The sequence below is a fragment of the Pygoscelis adeliae genome, unplaced genomic scaffold (genome assembly GCF_000699105.1).
Source record: "Pygoscelis adeliae isolate BGI_AS28 unplaced genomic scaffold, ASM69910v1 Scaffold358, whole genome shotgun sequence".
Lineage (NCBI taxonomy): Eukaryota > Metazoa > Chordata > Aves > Sphenisciformes > Spheniscidae > Pygoscelis > Pygoscelis adeliae.
Genome location: NW_008825429.1, coordinates 1,228,470 through 1,242,218, shown reverse-complemented (window position 1 = coordinate 1,242,218; position 13,749 = coordinate 1,228,470). Strand labels below are relative to the sequence as shown.

The 13,749-nt window shown below is 38.9% G+C and overlaps 1 protein-coding gene across 1 annotated transcript in view; it reads left to right on the top strand.

The window, feature by feature from the left end:
* Positions 1-13,247, top strand: part of PI4KA (phosphatidylinositol 4-kinase, catalytic, alpha) — a 62,520-nt gene extending 49,273 nt beyond the window's left edge. The window contains 13 exon segments of the mRNA XM_009330750.1: positions 1,139-1,259; positions 1,564-1,693; positions 3,836-3,906; positions 4,792-4,864; positions 4,984-5,054; positions 5,642-5,751; positions 6,367-6,471; positions 6,937-7,062; positions 7,386-7,506; positions 8,184-8,343; positions 9,583-9,672; positions 10,540-10,623; positions 12,541-13,247. Of these exon segments, the coding sequence (XP_009329025.1) occupies positions 1,139-1,259; positions 1,564-1,693; positions 3,836-3,906; positions 4,792-4,864; positions 4,984-5,054; positions 5,642-5,751; positions 6,367-6,471; positions 6,937-7,062; positions 7,386-7,506; positions 8,184-8,343; positions 9,583-9,672; positions 10,540-10,623; positions 12,541-12,592 (1,314 nt within the window). The 3' untranslated portion in view covers positions 12,593-13,247.
* Positions 13,248-13,749: the final 502 nt, after the last annotated feature.

Sequence of the window (13,749 nt, the reverse complement as noted above, 5' to 3'; positions counted from 1 at the left end):
ATATCTAATACATAGAAGAAAAATTACTGTCTCTAGAGGCTGGCTTGCTTTGGATACACCTCTTTTACGAACAGGTAAACTTGAGAAACCAGAGGCTATGTAGCTCATCTGTCAGGAAAGAGATTTTGTTATGGGAAACCCCAGATGAGGACTCTGTCTCAATAAAGCTTTTGAAGCTTTGCATCAGACAAGCAGTAATGAAATTAAATCGCTATCCTTAATCATTTTGTTGTGGAGTTAACTGGATAAGACATCTAGGGGGTGTCTTGTGCTCCGTCATGTATGTGAAATCAGATCTTAGCTTCATCTTGCAGAAGCCAGAAGTAAAGCTTGATGACCAAGTTCAGAGTTCATTAATGTGAGATCATTGTTATCTGCCCACAAGGTATGTGAACTCTGGTCAGTGCATTATTTTCAGGTGAAGACATCCCCAGCCAGTAGTGTAGGTGACTGTATATAGTTGTTCTTTGAGAACTTTGCATAGGTAAGTATCCTCTGCAATGCAGAGTATGAACATCAGACATCTTGTCTGTTAATATCAGTCAAACATAGAAACATCTACGGACTACGGAAGTAGCTGCAAGTAGAAGAAAGGGAATGCAACTTCTGGAATGAGTAGGATTCCCTTGTACACTTCAACTTGTTTTGTAAGTTTGTTCTTATTTTCTAGAATTCCTGTGGAACTCTGCCAGCACGTGCAGTTCTTGCCACCAAAATGTGCAGTCCATATGACGCTGTCTAGATTTCTGGTATTACAGGAGCATTTAGTGATGCCAAACAAGACCAGTGTCTCTATTGCACTGTGCCTTGTACACATACTAGGAGATGCCCTAAGCTCAAAGAGATTTGAAATCCAAATAGAACAGATAGAAAATGGCACAGAGGTGGGAAGAAGGTTGGTTAGAATAATGGAATAGGTCAGTAATAAAGCTGAAAACAGTTTAGGTCAATTCACTACCTGTTAAAATACACTGTCATTCTTCAAAGGCCTTTTTAGCAACATCAATGAGAGTGCAGAGGTCGTCTTTCCATCCATTAAATATTTTTGAGTTTGAAGAATAGCTGTTAGAAGCAGTAATATTAAGTCTGCTGGAGTTGTAATGATCTTTGATCCTTACTGGACTGGATATGGTTGCAGATGGGTTACGTTAGAGAATACATCCTGTGGGCAGCTGCCAAATCCCAGCTCTTGGCTCACCAATTCATCTGGAACATGAAAACTAATATCTACCTGGATGAAGAAGGCCACCAAAAAGATCGTGAGTGCTTTAAAATATAATCTAGCTTGACTAATTTCCTTGTCTCAGTTCAGACTGAATCTCCTTCCTGCTTCTCTCTTGGCAGGAGGAATCCTTTTAGCTAGGAACTTCTCTTTCATTTGTAGAGGTAGGGCCCATTGTGTAGAAGTGTTCTACCTGACTGAATGCATCAAAAGAGATGTGGCAACGTTTCCATCAGTACCTTTTTTTTGAATACTATGCGAACGTGGCTGTGTCCATCACCCATAGCATTTAGCTTTCTGAAATAAGCTGCTGACACAAGTGCTTCCTTTTTCACACACAGCTGACATTGGGGAACTTCTGGAGCAGCTAGTAGAGGAGATAACTAGCTCATTATCTGGCCCAGCCAAGGAGTTCTACCAACGGGAATTTGATTTCTTTAATAAAATCACCAATGTGTCAGCCATTATCAAGTAAGTATTGGAGAAATTGTGCTCTTTTGGGGCTCGCTGTTCTGTTAATTACCGATGTCCTGATTAAGAGACTAAGTTGCTTTTAGGGGCATTGGGATAGTGTTTTCAGGAAAAAAGAATTTATTACTTACGTGATAAGAAAAGGATTTTTGTCTTAAATGTAACTTCAGAGTTGTAGTAGGATGCAAAGGCACAGTTTAGTTTGACTTTTAGGGATAGTTCATATCTGCCCTGATCTCCATGCTCGTGCTTTGAGCTAGCAGTCCGTCTGAAACAGCTATAACTTCTTACTTTGGAAGCAGATGATTCTGAACTTGAACTTTAGTTTTTAATCTGATTTTATCGAATTGTGGTTGGTAATAGTAGAATGAAGTTCCATAGAAAAGTGCACTGATACAGGACTGGAATTGGTAAAGCACTTGGTGCTCTTGTCCTAGTTGAAATCCCATCAGTCTAGTTGTCACCTGCATCATTAATTTGGCTTTTTGGATATGCTGCTGATGTTTTCCTGAACAGTAAGCAGAGCTTGATTCAGGCAGAAAAAACAGCACTTCTCTGTTTAGGTTTACCAGATTAACTGTCATTCTTTTGCATATTATAACTTGTTACAAACATTTTGTGTGGAGTTTAAAAACAAACAAAACAAAACCCCGCCACAAAACCAAAAAAACTCAAGCATAGGTAAATGGTTTACCTTCTGCTAAAATGACATGAAATTGTCTTTTCCTCTTCTCAAAGAGTTTTCGTTGTGCAGTGTAATACAAAGACGACTGTTCTTTTTGCATACGTAAGTCTTTTTCCTTCATTCCTAAATTGTGATTATGGAGAAAGACTTGGTGTCATAAACACTGGATTGTTGATCTCTTAAAACTGGAAGTCCTGCTCATAGAAAGATTCTCACTGTTGTCTGTAAAGACTGCAGTAAGATATGTAATTTAACTTTTGTAAAGCTTGCCAGTGGATGGCAGCAGCTCAGCACACAAGCTCTAAGTCTGTAAGTGTGGTTTCATTGCATATTTTTAAAACATTCTCTGGTGTATGAAGGTATTTGAAAGTCATATAAAATGTATTTCCTGGAACATACCTCCTTTAAAATGAAGCTTTGCAAACCACCAGTATAAGGGCATCAGGCTAAAGGACACTTACCTCACAGAAACAATCAAATATTAGGTGCCTTCTATGTGCATGTTAAGATGTTTTCACCTAGTAGGATGAGTTAAAAGCAGGGGTTAGGATCTGAATATCGTGATATTTAGAATGAAATCAATCCTCTGTTTGTTAGTATGAAGTCATAATTAAATATCTGATAATAATTGTGCTTTGCAAGCATTGCATTTTGCACCCAAGCCTTAAAATGAATCTGGTTTTTGTGCATCTGCAATGTAAAGACAACACAGAGGAGATGCTGTTTGCTTTGTAGATGGCGTAAGTGAATAAATGTATCATCTGTGATGATTTCATTATCTTAAGTGTTATGTTGCTGCTTCAGTAATCCGCTGTACTGCTTAAAACTAGAGCATAAGTAATACCTTTCAGTTGCATGCTGCTATACCAGGTGAGCATGTAATTGTGTGACTGACTTCAATAGATGGTGAACACAAGTGCCTGTGCAAATTGGGTAATTGTACGTACTAATCGTTAACCATGTTACCAATTATCGAGTTGACACCTGCAGTTGTGCTAAGTATGTGAACAAATTAGGCGTGTAATTGCATAGGCATTTTGCTGGCTTGTCCTTTTCCAGTTAGCAATGTTCTTATTCTAGAAAAAATTCCACAAGGGCAAATTATATTGGTATAACTATAGCGGTGCTTACAAAGGTATAATTGTGCTCAAATTTTTGTATAAGGAAGAGCCTTCATATATTTCATTCACATGTCTTGGGTTTGGGTTTGTCAACAACCTGTATGTCAAATCAATGTTAAATCTACAAAGCAAAGACTATAACCTTCATTAAGATAGAAGACATTCTGGTTAGGTATTGAGCCTGTAAGTAACCTCTAGAAGTGGTGCAGTAAGATCTTTGTCGTTACAGGAAGAATCATTTTTAGTGAAGTTTGTGTAAATTTGAAACAAATTTGAGGCTAGTACATAGAATAATATATAGTATGCAGATGAATAAAATATCATTCATCTTTCTAGGCCATTCCCTAAAGGAGATGAAAGAAAAAAAGCTTGTTTGAGTGCTCTATCTGAGGTGAAAGTGCAGCCTGGTAAGAAGTGATTTAATCATGTAATATAGTGGGCTTTTTGCATTCGACATGGGTACTGTGTTTTCTGCAAGCAAATCTTGAAATCTCTGCAAGTGGCAGCTCTCAGTTTTGGTGCCAGTGGCTGTTCTTCTGTTACAGTTGGATTGTTTCTCTCTTGAAACAATTCAAATATTTTTAGCCACACAATAATTTCTATATGGTGCATCAAAACTTGCCCAAGAGCAAGTTAGATAACACACATCATGGATAAAAGTAGAAATGTATGTCTGAAGAGGGAAGACAAATAAGCTCTTTTTCTTTGGACCACCACCTTTTTTAAAAAGATGAGGTGCTTTTGTGAAGTTATGTTACCTCAAGAATGAAGCGTGTCCAGTTCCTTTCATTCTCCTTTTTCTTCCATCAGGCATTCCCTTGAAACATGATTGTCTGAAGGTCCTTACAAATCTTGAACATACGTTTTCCCAGTCTGAATCTTCTCTTTAAAATGGAGTTTGATGAAAGCTTTTCCTGATCTCTGTCTAACAGGTCTCAATTCTGCTACCATGTGTTGGTTGCTAAGAACCCTCCCTAGTGCACTGGGACATACCGCCACATCTTAGTAGGGACTATTGTAAGAGAGGTCCTGTGTGTACATTTCTGTGGTACAGATTCTGCAGTATTAGTTCAAAACTGTATTCTGTTAGTTTCTGGCAGTCACTCACTAACTAACGCAAAGAATACTGCATCCTTCGTGGCTCACAGACTATAATCTCCAGTTTACCTCTAACATTTTATTGAATTCAAAACTATGTACTGAAGTTACAGACACCAACATCAGTTATTCTCCAACTTGCATTGTCGCACTAGCCAATGGATTTGTTCTCAGCTGTCTGCTCTATTTTGCAGGCTGTTACTTGCCCAGCAATCCTGAAGCTATTGTTCTGGACATTGATTACAAATCAGGAACTCCTATGCAGAGGTACCATGGTCTTTTTATATTCTCCCATTAAGTTAATTCACGATATTTAGGTATTTTTCTAGAAATTCTTGTTTGGCTGACTTGCACTCATCATCATCTTTGTTTTTATTACAATTTAGTGCAGCAAAAGCACCCTACCTGGCCAAATTTAAAGTGAAACGATGTGGAGTTAGTGAGCTTGAAAAAGAAGGTTAGTAACTGCATCTTCATCACTGACACTACTAATTAAGAGTCAGCAATTCCTTTAAAATCACCTGCTGTTAGTGACCTGTACTGCTGCGGTAAAATTATTTCCATGTTGAACTTTATCTGCAGTGGTTTGACTCAGAAATGAAAATTCTGAAAACTTAAATCCATTTTTTACCCCCCCCCTTTTTTTTTTTTTTTAAGTCCCAGGGAGCAAGCCACATTAGGTATCTTGAAGAAATGTTAACAGTTGCTCTAGACTAACATATAAATTGATTGCCTTTCCCTGGTTTTTAGACTGTAGCAAACTCCAAGTTTCGGCAGTTTTTTCTTATAATAAATTTTGTGGGATGCTCTAGCTGACCAGCTTAATGCAGTTCAGGCATTTATCAGGTAAATCATGAACACTATTTTGATATGTTCCAGTTCCAGTAGACAAAGGGAACTATCTTAGGCGTTCACCTTGCAAGGCAGAAATATCTGTAGTGCACCTGCAGTGAAACATTGTGTTTTTAAGTGCAGAGGGCTTGTCATGATAGAAAGTTACTAATTAAGTCTGTGTCTGGGTTTTGCTTTGTACTCTTCCTGCAGGTCTGCGTTGTCGTTCTGATTCCATAGATGAAAGTGCAGAAGAAGGGGTGGACAGTAAGAAAATCTGTTGGCAGGCAGCTATCTTTAAAGTGGGCGACGACTGCAGACAGGTACAAAGCTATCAGGCTTTGCAGTTACAGAAGGCAGATTTGTAGGTGACAATATGTAAGAAGAAAATAATTTTAGTATAGAAATATTTTTCTTTGGAATTTTGAGAATCTCCAGTAGTTACGGACTGAGGGAGAGAACTGTGTTGTACCACTAGAGAAATTCTGGTTTGGAAACAAAGGCCATTCTTTCAAGACAGTTTACCATGACTTGGAATTCTTTTTTCAGAGTTTATTTGTCGATTGAACTATTGGTAACATAGCAGTAGTTTCCAAGGTGGTATCTTGTACATTGAAGTTTGATTATGTTTGATTAAGTGGGAATGCTAGCTATTATCCCTGGAGTTATTAGAAGCCCTTTTCTCAAAGAGTGATGGAAAAGTTTGTTCTTCATAGGTCAGCAGTTAAATCTTCAGTGTTGCTTGCTACCCACTTAAACAGCATTTATCTCTTCCCTTTTTGATTTCCCCCAGAGCCACAGTGCATGCACAAGCACACATCTGCAGACCTGCTGGGGTAACTTAACGTTAACTTCAGAGTTCTTCAGAGCATTTTTGTAATCTAACTTATGATCCGTAACCCCTGTAATGCTTGTGCAATTTTTTTCTTGTATAACAGGACATGTTAGCTTTACAAATCATCGATCTTTTCAAGAACATATTTCAGCTGGTAGGCCTGGATCTCTTTGTGTTTCCATACAGAGTGGTGGCCACAGCTCCTGGGGTAAGTGGGCAATTAACTGTACTGCTATAGAAAATAGTTCCTAATTAAAAAAGACTTTCTCTTCCAGCACACATAAAAATTTCATACTGTAAGGAAATATTGCCCACATCACTTATGCCAAATATTTGAAGTACCAGTGACAAAAAGAGTCTTTCCTCTCCTGCTTCCTGCTTTTCTAAAGCTTTTGGCTCTGAAATTTTGCTGCCTGTGGTTATTCATGTTTGTTGTTTGATTTTGGGGACTACATTGTGCAAGTCAGTGGAAAGTCACAGAGCTTGTCTTATGTTGCTTGGAAATCCTAAAAAACTGGATATACTTCTTTTATGAATAAACTAGAAATTCTGTATTCAGTCATCTGTAAGTTTCCCCACATTTCCCAGGGGACCTGTATGACTGCCAAGAGCCATGAACAAAATATATGTTGGGAGCGTGCTTTACAGACCTGTTTCTCTTCTTCCCCTTCAGTGCGGTGTTATTGAATGCATTCCTGACTGCACATCCCGTGACCAGCTGGGCAGGCAGACAGACTTCGGGATGTATGATTACTTTACAAGGCAATATGGAGATGAGTCTACCCTTGCATTCCAGAAGGTAAAATATCAGTTGGCAAGCACAGCAAAATCTCAACTGAGAAACATTCTAGCTATAAGAAATAATGACAAATAATTGGATAATGACTACCATAATGCTGTATCTGGTTTCTGATGCTGATAATCCATTTTTAGCTATGAGTGAGTTAGCTAAAGAAGTTATTGCAGCTGTAGATGTATGGAGAATATCATTGAACATTGCTTCAAACTAATCACGAATGGAAAAAAGAAAAAAAAAATTGTTCAGCTGTATCTGCTTCTGGGATGGAGAGTTATTAAATTCTCTGTGTTCTTCTGATTTGTTTTAACTTCTTGCTTGTACAGGCTCGCTATAATTTCATCCGCAGTATGGCTGCGTATAGTCTTCTCCTGTTTCTGCTCCAGATTAAAGACAGGCATAATGGCAACATCATGCTGGACAAAAAGGGACACATCATTCATATTGGTCAGTCATATCCACATTCGACTTTCAGTAGTTACCTTTTCCTTCTGCTGTAAAGTATTGCTCATAGAAGACAGTAAGCCATTTCCTTTTTGAGATCAATCTATATACTGATTTCACAGTTTGTAAATATACATGGGATTTTTTCATGCCAGTTCAGTATTGTATGTATATTTGCGTTGGCTGCTTCTCTGTAAATTTAGCTTTGTAAAGTTTTACCAGCTTCAGGAAATTATATACACACACGTATGGATTATGCATGTATACGTACTTAGGCATTCATACATACATATATGTGTGTATATATATGTGTAAATATATAAATATATCTTTGGGTTCCTTCCATCACTGTATGGGTATGAATTAAATTTGACAAGTAAATTTATATAATTGTGTGAGGCTGTAACCTCTGCTTTAGCTTTGCTTTTCTGGAACTGCACGGATGTTTCAGCGAAGAGTTTATTTGATGCCATCATTCTTACGTCTAGTCTAATGTCGTGGTGATGATTCTTTTGTTGGCGTTCTTAGACTTCACCAAAGCTTTTTTCCAGTTGGGGTTGAAATGTTGGTAGGAAAAGTAGGTATTAATATGTGAAATCCACCTCTTCTTTTTTCTGTCAGCTTTGAGAGCGCACAATTAACCAACAAAGTTTACGAGACAGCTTATCTTTTGTGCACAGATTTTGGATTCATGTTTGAAAGCTCACCTGGTGGAAATCTGGGCTGGGAGCCTGACATTAAGCTGACTGATGAGATGGTGATGATAATGGGAGGGAAAATGGAGGCAACTCCATTCAAATGGTTTATGGAGATGTGTGTCAGAGGCTATCTGGCAGTCAGGTAAGGTGTTCTTAACTGCTCAAGAGTGGAAATGCTTGCATGCCTAAAACCAGATGAGAAGACAAATAATAATAAACATTTGTCTGTAGGGGGTCTGAGCCTGTCAGACTGTCCTGGTACATCTTGCAAACTTTGAGACAACTTAATAATCCTGCAATTTTACAGCCTAACTTTGTGGGGTTTTTTTCTGTTCTTATGTTATATTTGAAAATTTTATATATTATATTCAATTTATAAATGTGATGTTACACACATTTCCTCACAGGATTTAGTATACTGTTAAAACTTTGCAGTAAGAAACCACAGAATCAAAATCTTTCTTGTTTTCCCAAATAGGACAATCACATTGATCACCATTTCAGCTAGAGTTAATTAGGTAGGAGATGTGAAAAGGTGCTACTGTTTTCTGATGTGAAATATGCAGGGGTTTTGGTAGCTCAGCTCTTCAGCTGTGATTGCCAGCCAGTCACAGTAAAGATTTTCAACTTTACCTTGCTCCATACCAAGCAAACAGGGTTTCCTTTAACACGCAGGAGCACTAATAAATCTATATGAAGAGGATGTTGCATGTGGGTAGGAGGAGGACAGCACAATAGAGTCCAGATAAAAGCTTGTTTTATCACGAGTATAAAGTATTACTGATGTTATCTTAAAGAATCAAAGTTTCTTCAGCTAGTAGCCCCAGAAGGGGCTGTCTTGGAGTCAAGATCAATTTGGTTCCTTGAGGGGGAGCAGGCTGGAGAAAGTTTTGTGTCAAGGCAAAAATGTCACCAAAGTAGTAGGGTAATAGTTTGGTAGGTAGTAAATGTTCTGAGTGGGAGGAGAGGGAGAAGGGAAGCTGGGCTGATGTAGCAAAGAATTACATGGAGTAATTAGAAGATAATCTGTTAGTGGTATTGCTGGTTTCAGCCTTTTGTACTGTTTTGATGCACTGATTCACCTTTCTGATGCCAAAGAAATGTTTACTAAAGCATTGCTTTCTATAATCCTCCTTGAGAATGTTCATCTTGCAGCATTCTGAGTATCCGGTAGTCCAACACAAAGGAATGAAATTTAATTAAAGTGACAGATTGCAAGCAATGGTGTAGCTTCACCAGCGAATGTAAGAGGATTACATGTGTTGATTTAATTACAGAAAAAGGTGTGAGCCAGCTCGTTGAACTCCTCAGCTTGCCTGCTTTACCTCCTAAGGCTGCCGAAGTTTGAGTGCTGTAACCTTTTTGTCCTCTTTTTCTCTAGGCCTTATATGGATGCTGTTGTCTCACTGGTTACATTAATGTTGGATACAGGGCTGCCCTGTTTCCGAGGGCAGACAATCAAGCTGTTGAAGTAAGTCAGCATATGTATTAACCTGAAAATGTTCATACATTCTTCACAGAATGTATACTGTCACAACTTGTGCAGTGAGTGTAGGTGTCACGCTGCTCAAATATCTTAAATGTCTTAACGTTGTAAAAATGGTAAATTTTGTTTATAAAATATCTCAGAAAGTAGGAATTCCAGAGGCCTTTTCATAGAATTAAGTTCAAGCTGTTCAATGACTGTGCGAGTACGTGGATTATCTTTAAGTTCGTAGGACTAGCAAATTAAGACTGTAAAGGAAAAGGAGAGGTAGTGTGTTGCAGAGTCTGATGCCCTCTGAAATGGTGTTGGACTCTGAAGAACAGCATCTTAAAATTTGTTCTACAGATAACAGTACTGAATGGGACTATGTTGTAACACCCAACAGCTTAGGCAATACACATTCTAATGTGACACTTTAAACAGCCCTTCAGGCTTATGCCTCCAGAGGTAGCTCCAGAGCGAGCAGAGTTAGCACAGCATTTCCTGCATGTAACTTCCTACAATTTCCTAACGATAAGCACAGATTCATAAAGTGTGATGGGCTGGAGCTCAAGGGCACCACTGGGTACAAAGGTATTTTAAAAGCAGCAGCTGCCTAGAAAGAGGGATCTGCTGTTCCTGGAGTTACCACTAGACTGATGGAAAGTTCACAGCCTCTGTCTCCACTGTAAGACTAACGGCAAGTGCTTATTAAAATACTACATAATTTGTACGAGGTAGTCTCACAAGAAGTAGGTGCTTGTAGCAAGTGACATCAACACCTGGCTGAGCTTGTGCAAAGACACATCTGTATCATGCTGAAAGGAAACCTCACTAATTTTACTCTTGCTTTTTGTGATTTTCTGCATATAGACACAGGTTCAGCCCCAACATGACTGAACGGGAGGCTGCAACTTTCATCATCAAGATCATCCAGAATTGTTTCCTCAGCAACAGGTTTGGCATCTATGCATGTCTTCTCCCTATGGCTAAAGGAAGGTCATCAAGCTTTGAGCAGAGCTAAAAAGTAGAGTTTTATCAGTCAGATACCAAACATTTTTGAGTTGTTGATATTTAGATAATGCAGAATAGCAGCTTTGCTTCTGAACATGCTGCATCTCCTCCCTTTTACACTGGGAAGGAAGGCTTAAGCCCAGGCTGGTCAAATAGGAAGGCTGGCTGGTCTAAAGAGTAGAAGATTTTCTGTCAGAGTGAATCTTTGGCCCAAAAGTTAAGCATTTTGGCTCCTATGTTAGGGCACAGCAAACTGTATATTAGGGTTATGTGTCTAGTTGTGATATCCCCTTCATGTAGGGTAGGGTCACCTCTACGAATAAAGGGATAAATAGTAAAGAATGGTATTGAATGGCAACAGGAATAGTATGCCTTCTGGTCAGAATGAAGAGAGAGTGATCTTGAAGCTTGTTGCCTTTTATTTTGTAAGGAGCAGGTTTCTTAAAAACAACATGCATGGTCCATTGGTCTGAGTAAGAATGAAGCTGAAACAGGACTACAATGACTTTTCAAAATCTTTTTTATAATTGCTTGTAGGCATTAAGTTGCCTGAATATCCTCCTAAAATTCAAAGCTGCTATTCTGTGCTATTTGCTATTCTGCAAAAGTGTTTTTGACTCTTCTCTAGAAATGAGTTCTAATCTTTCTGCTAATTTTTTCTTCATGACTTGATACTACATTAACATATTAATCATTTTGCTAGACTATATGTTACTTATTGTATAATATTGGCTAGGGAAAATGCCTCAAGTAGAGAACATTGGCAGTGCGGTTTTTTAATGTCTTTGTAGCTGGGCCATTTTATTTGTCATCTACTATTCAGTATGCTGAACGGAATAATCAATTCGTAGCAATTTAAAAATCAACTTAATCACCAGCTAGCCAATCAACGGTAGGTTTTTTCCCTGCAAGTATACAAATAGTTTGGTATCTTGTGCAAAACTTTTGAAAGGAAATTACATGTAAAATGTAATTTTAATATATTTAATACTTTTAATATAATAAATTTAATACTTAACATCTTAAGTGCATGTTTTATTATTAATCCCAGACAATACAGACTTTGTGGGATATATTGGAGAATAATACAAACTCTTGTGTAGTTCCATATGGGGTCAGCTTGAGACCAGTAAGGCTTACTGGCTCAGATACAGCCCTGCTAGAACTGAATTGGATTTTCTAGTGCCTGCTGGTGCATCTGCTCGGAATCTTAGATTAATATTGGGGGTTATGAAGGCAGTCATGCTGCTGGTGAATGCCCAGAGCCAGCTTAGTTCTGACAAGCTTGAGCTTCTCTACCTGTGGCATGGTTAGTCTGTGACCTGAATAAGCTCTGCCCATGGATAATTGAGTTACCTGTAACAAGGCTTAGATTTGTTTGTTCAGTCACTCATCGGAGATGCTGCTATTAATGCTATTATTTCCCCTGCACTTTTATTTTCATTATTAGCATTCTCCTTAATTAAGATTACTTTTATTTCCACATGATCCGGTCTCCATGCAGCCCTGATGATCTTGCTTCGTTCATTATGCATTTCCTTCTCCTAAAACAAACTGGCAATGCAATGTGAGGTGCTTCTGGCTTATCCAAACACAGGATCCAAGCTGCTGTTGCCATACTGAGAAGCGTGGAAATACTTTTTTTACCTAGTTTAAACAAGAGCAGGATGTTTTGTGCTGTTCATAACAGTAACTGGGCCTTCACAATGCCTTCAAAGCGTGTAGGGCTAGTTTTGATTAGCAGCTAATTTCCTTCACCCATGTTTTGTTTCTGTGGGATCTTGATGTTTGTTTCTGTGACAATGGGTGCAGTGTTTTTTTAAACTTTTACTTACCTCTGGCTTTGCTTTTCTTATCTAGGAGTAGGACATATGACATGATCCAGTACTACCAGAATGACATCCCATACTGAGAGACACTAGAGATTCGCTGCTGAAGTGAAACATGCAACCCCGTGCCCTCGCTCCAAACTTGTAATAAATAGGAGATGCTCAATCACACCTCGCTATCTTCCATCTTTTGTGTATGTGTGTACATGTGGGTACATGTTTCCTGGACATTGCAACAATCAGTCTGATTCATTCCTTTCTCTTTACCAGGTTATATATATTTCTGTTTTTCCCTGGATTTTTGGAGTTGGGCTGCAATCACAATAAAAATTGTACTACGATTATGAATGAGTGAAAGAGGTCAAGCTGGTAGAGTCTGATAATTTTTCATGCAATGCAAGGATTTTATAATACCTTTAAAAAGTTAAAAACCCCAACCTTTCCTGCACAATCCCACAAAATGCCACGGAAGGGAAGGGGATGGATTTCTCTTGGAAGCATAAACGTTGACTTGTTCCACTTTACTGTAGAAAAAGCCTGATAATCATCCACGGCGGTGATGTCTGTAGCTGTGTTCATACTTTGCACTGTACATGGTCCCTGCTATGTGGTCAGTATTTCATATGTACATGAAGAATGTATTTTTCCTTTTGTGTGTTTTAAAAAAGAGACTCTACTGAAGATATATTTAATCTATACAACGTAATAAAAGACCTTAGACTTCGTGTCTGTTGCAAATCTTTTGCCATGCGCTGAGTTTTAGTTTATACACTACATCATTCTGCACATTTGTGTACTGTTCATTATATTGTGACCTTTCTTTCTACTGGAGAAATCAGATTTCTTCTTCAGCTTCTCATTCATCTTAAATGAAATTTTTTATTCATAAAAGAAATGTTTTGTGCAAGACTTACATACAGAGCTGAAACGTAGGACCAAGGTAAAGCTTCCCCCCACGCTTCTTACAAAGTAGCCCTACCCTGGGCTGGGACACAAGTCTTCGGCAAGCGTCTTTCCCTCTCCACGGGCTGGTCGTTCTAGAGTGTGCTCTTGAAAATTTAGACAGCCCCATCTTTAGGGTTTTTTTCCCCAGATGTCCAGTCCACGCCCGCTCTGGGAAGGGGCTGCCAGGGCCGGGGCCGGGCCGCTTACAGCGGGAGGGGCTGGCGCCGGCGCCCGCGCCCGGGGAAAGGGGTCTTGTGGTGCTGGCTGGCGCACGGCGGGTGTTGCCTCCCTCGCG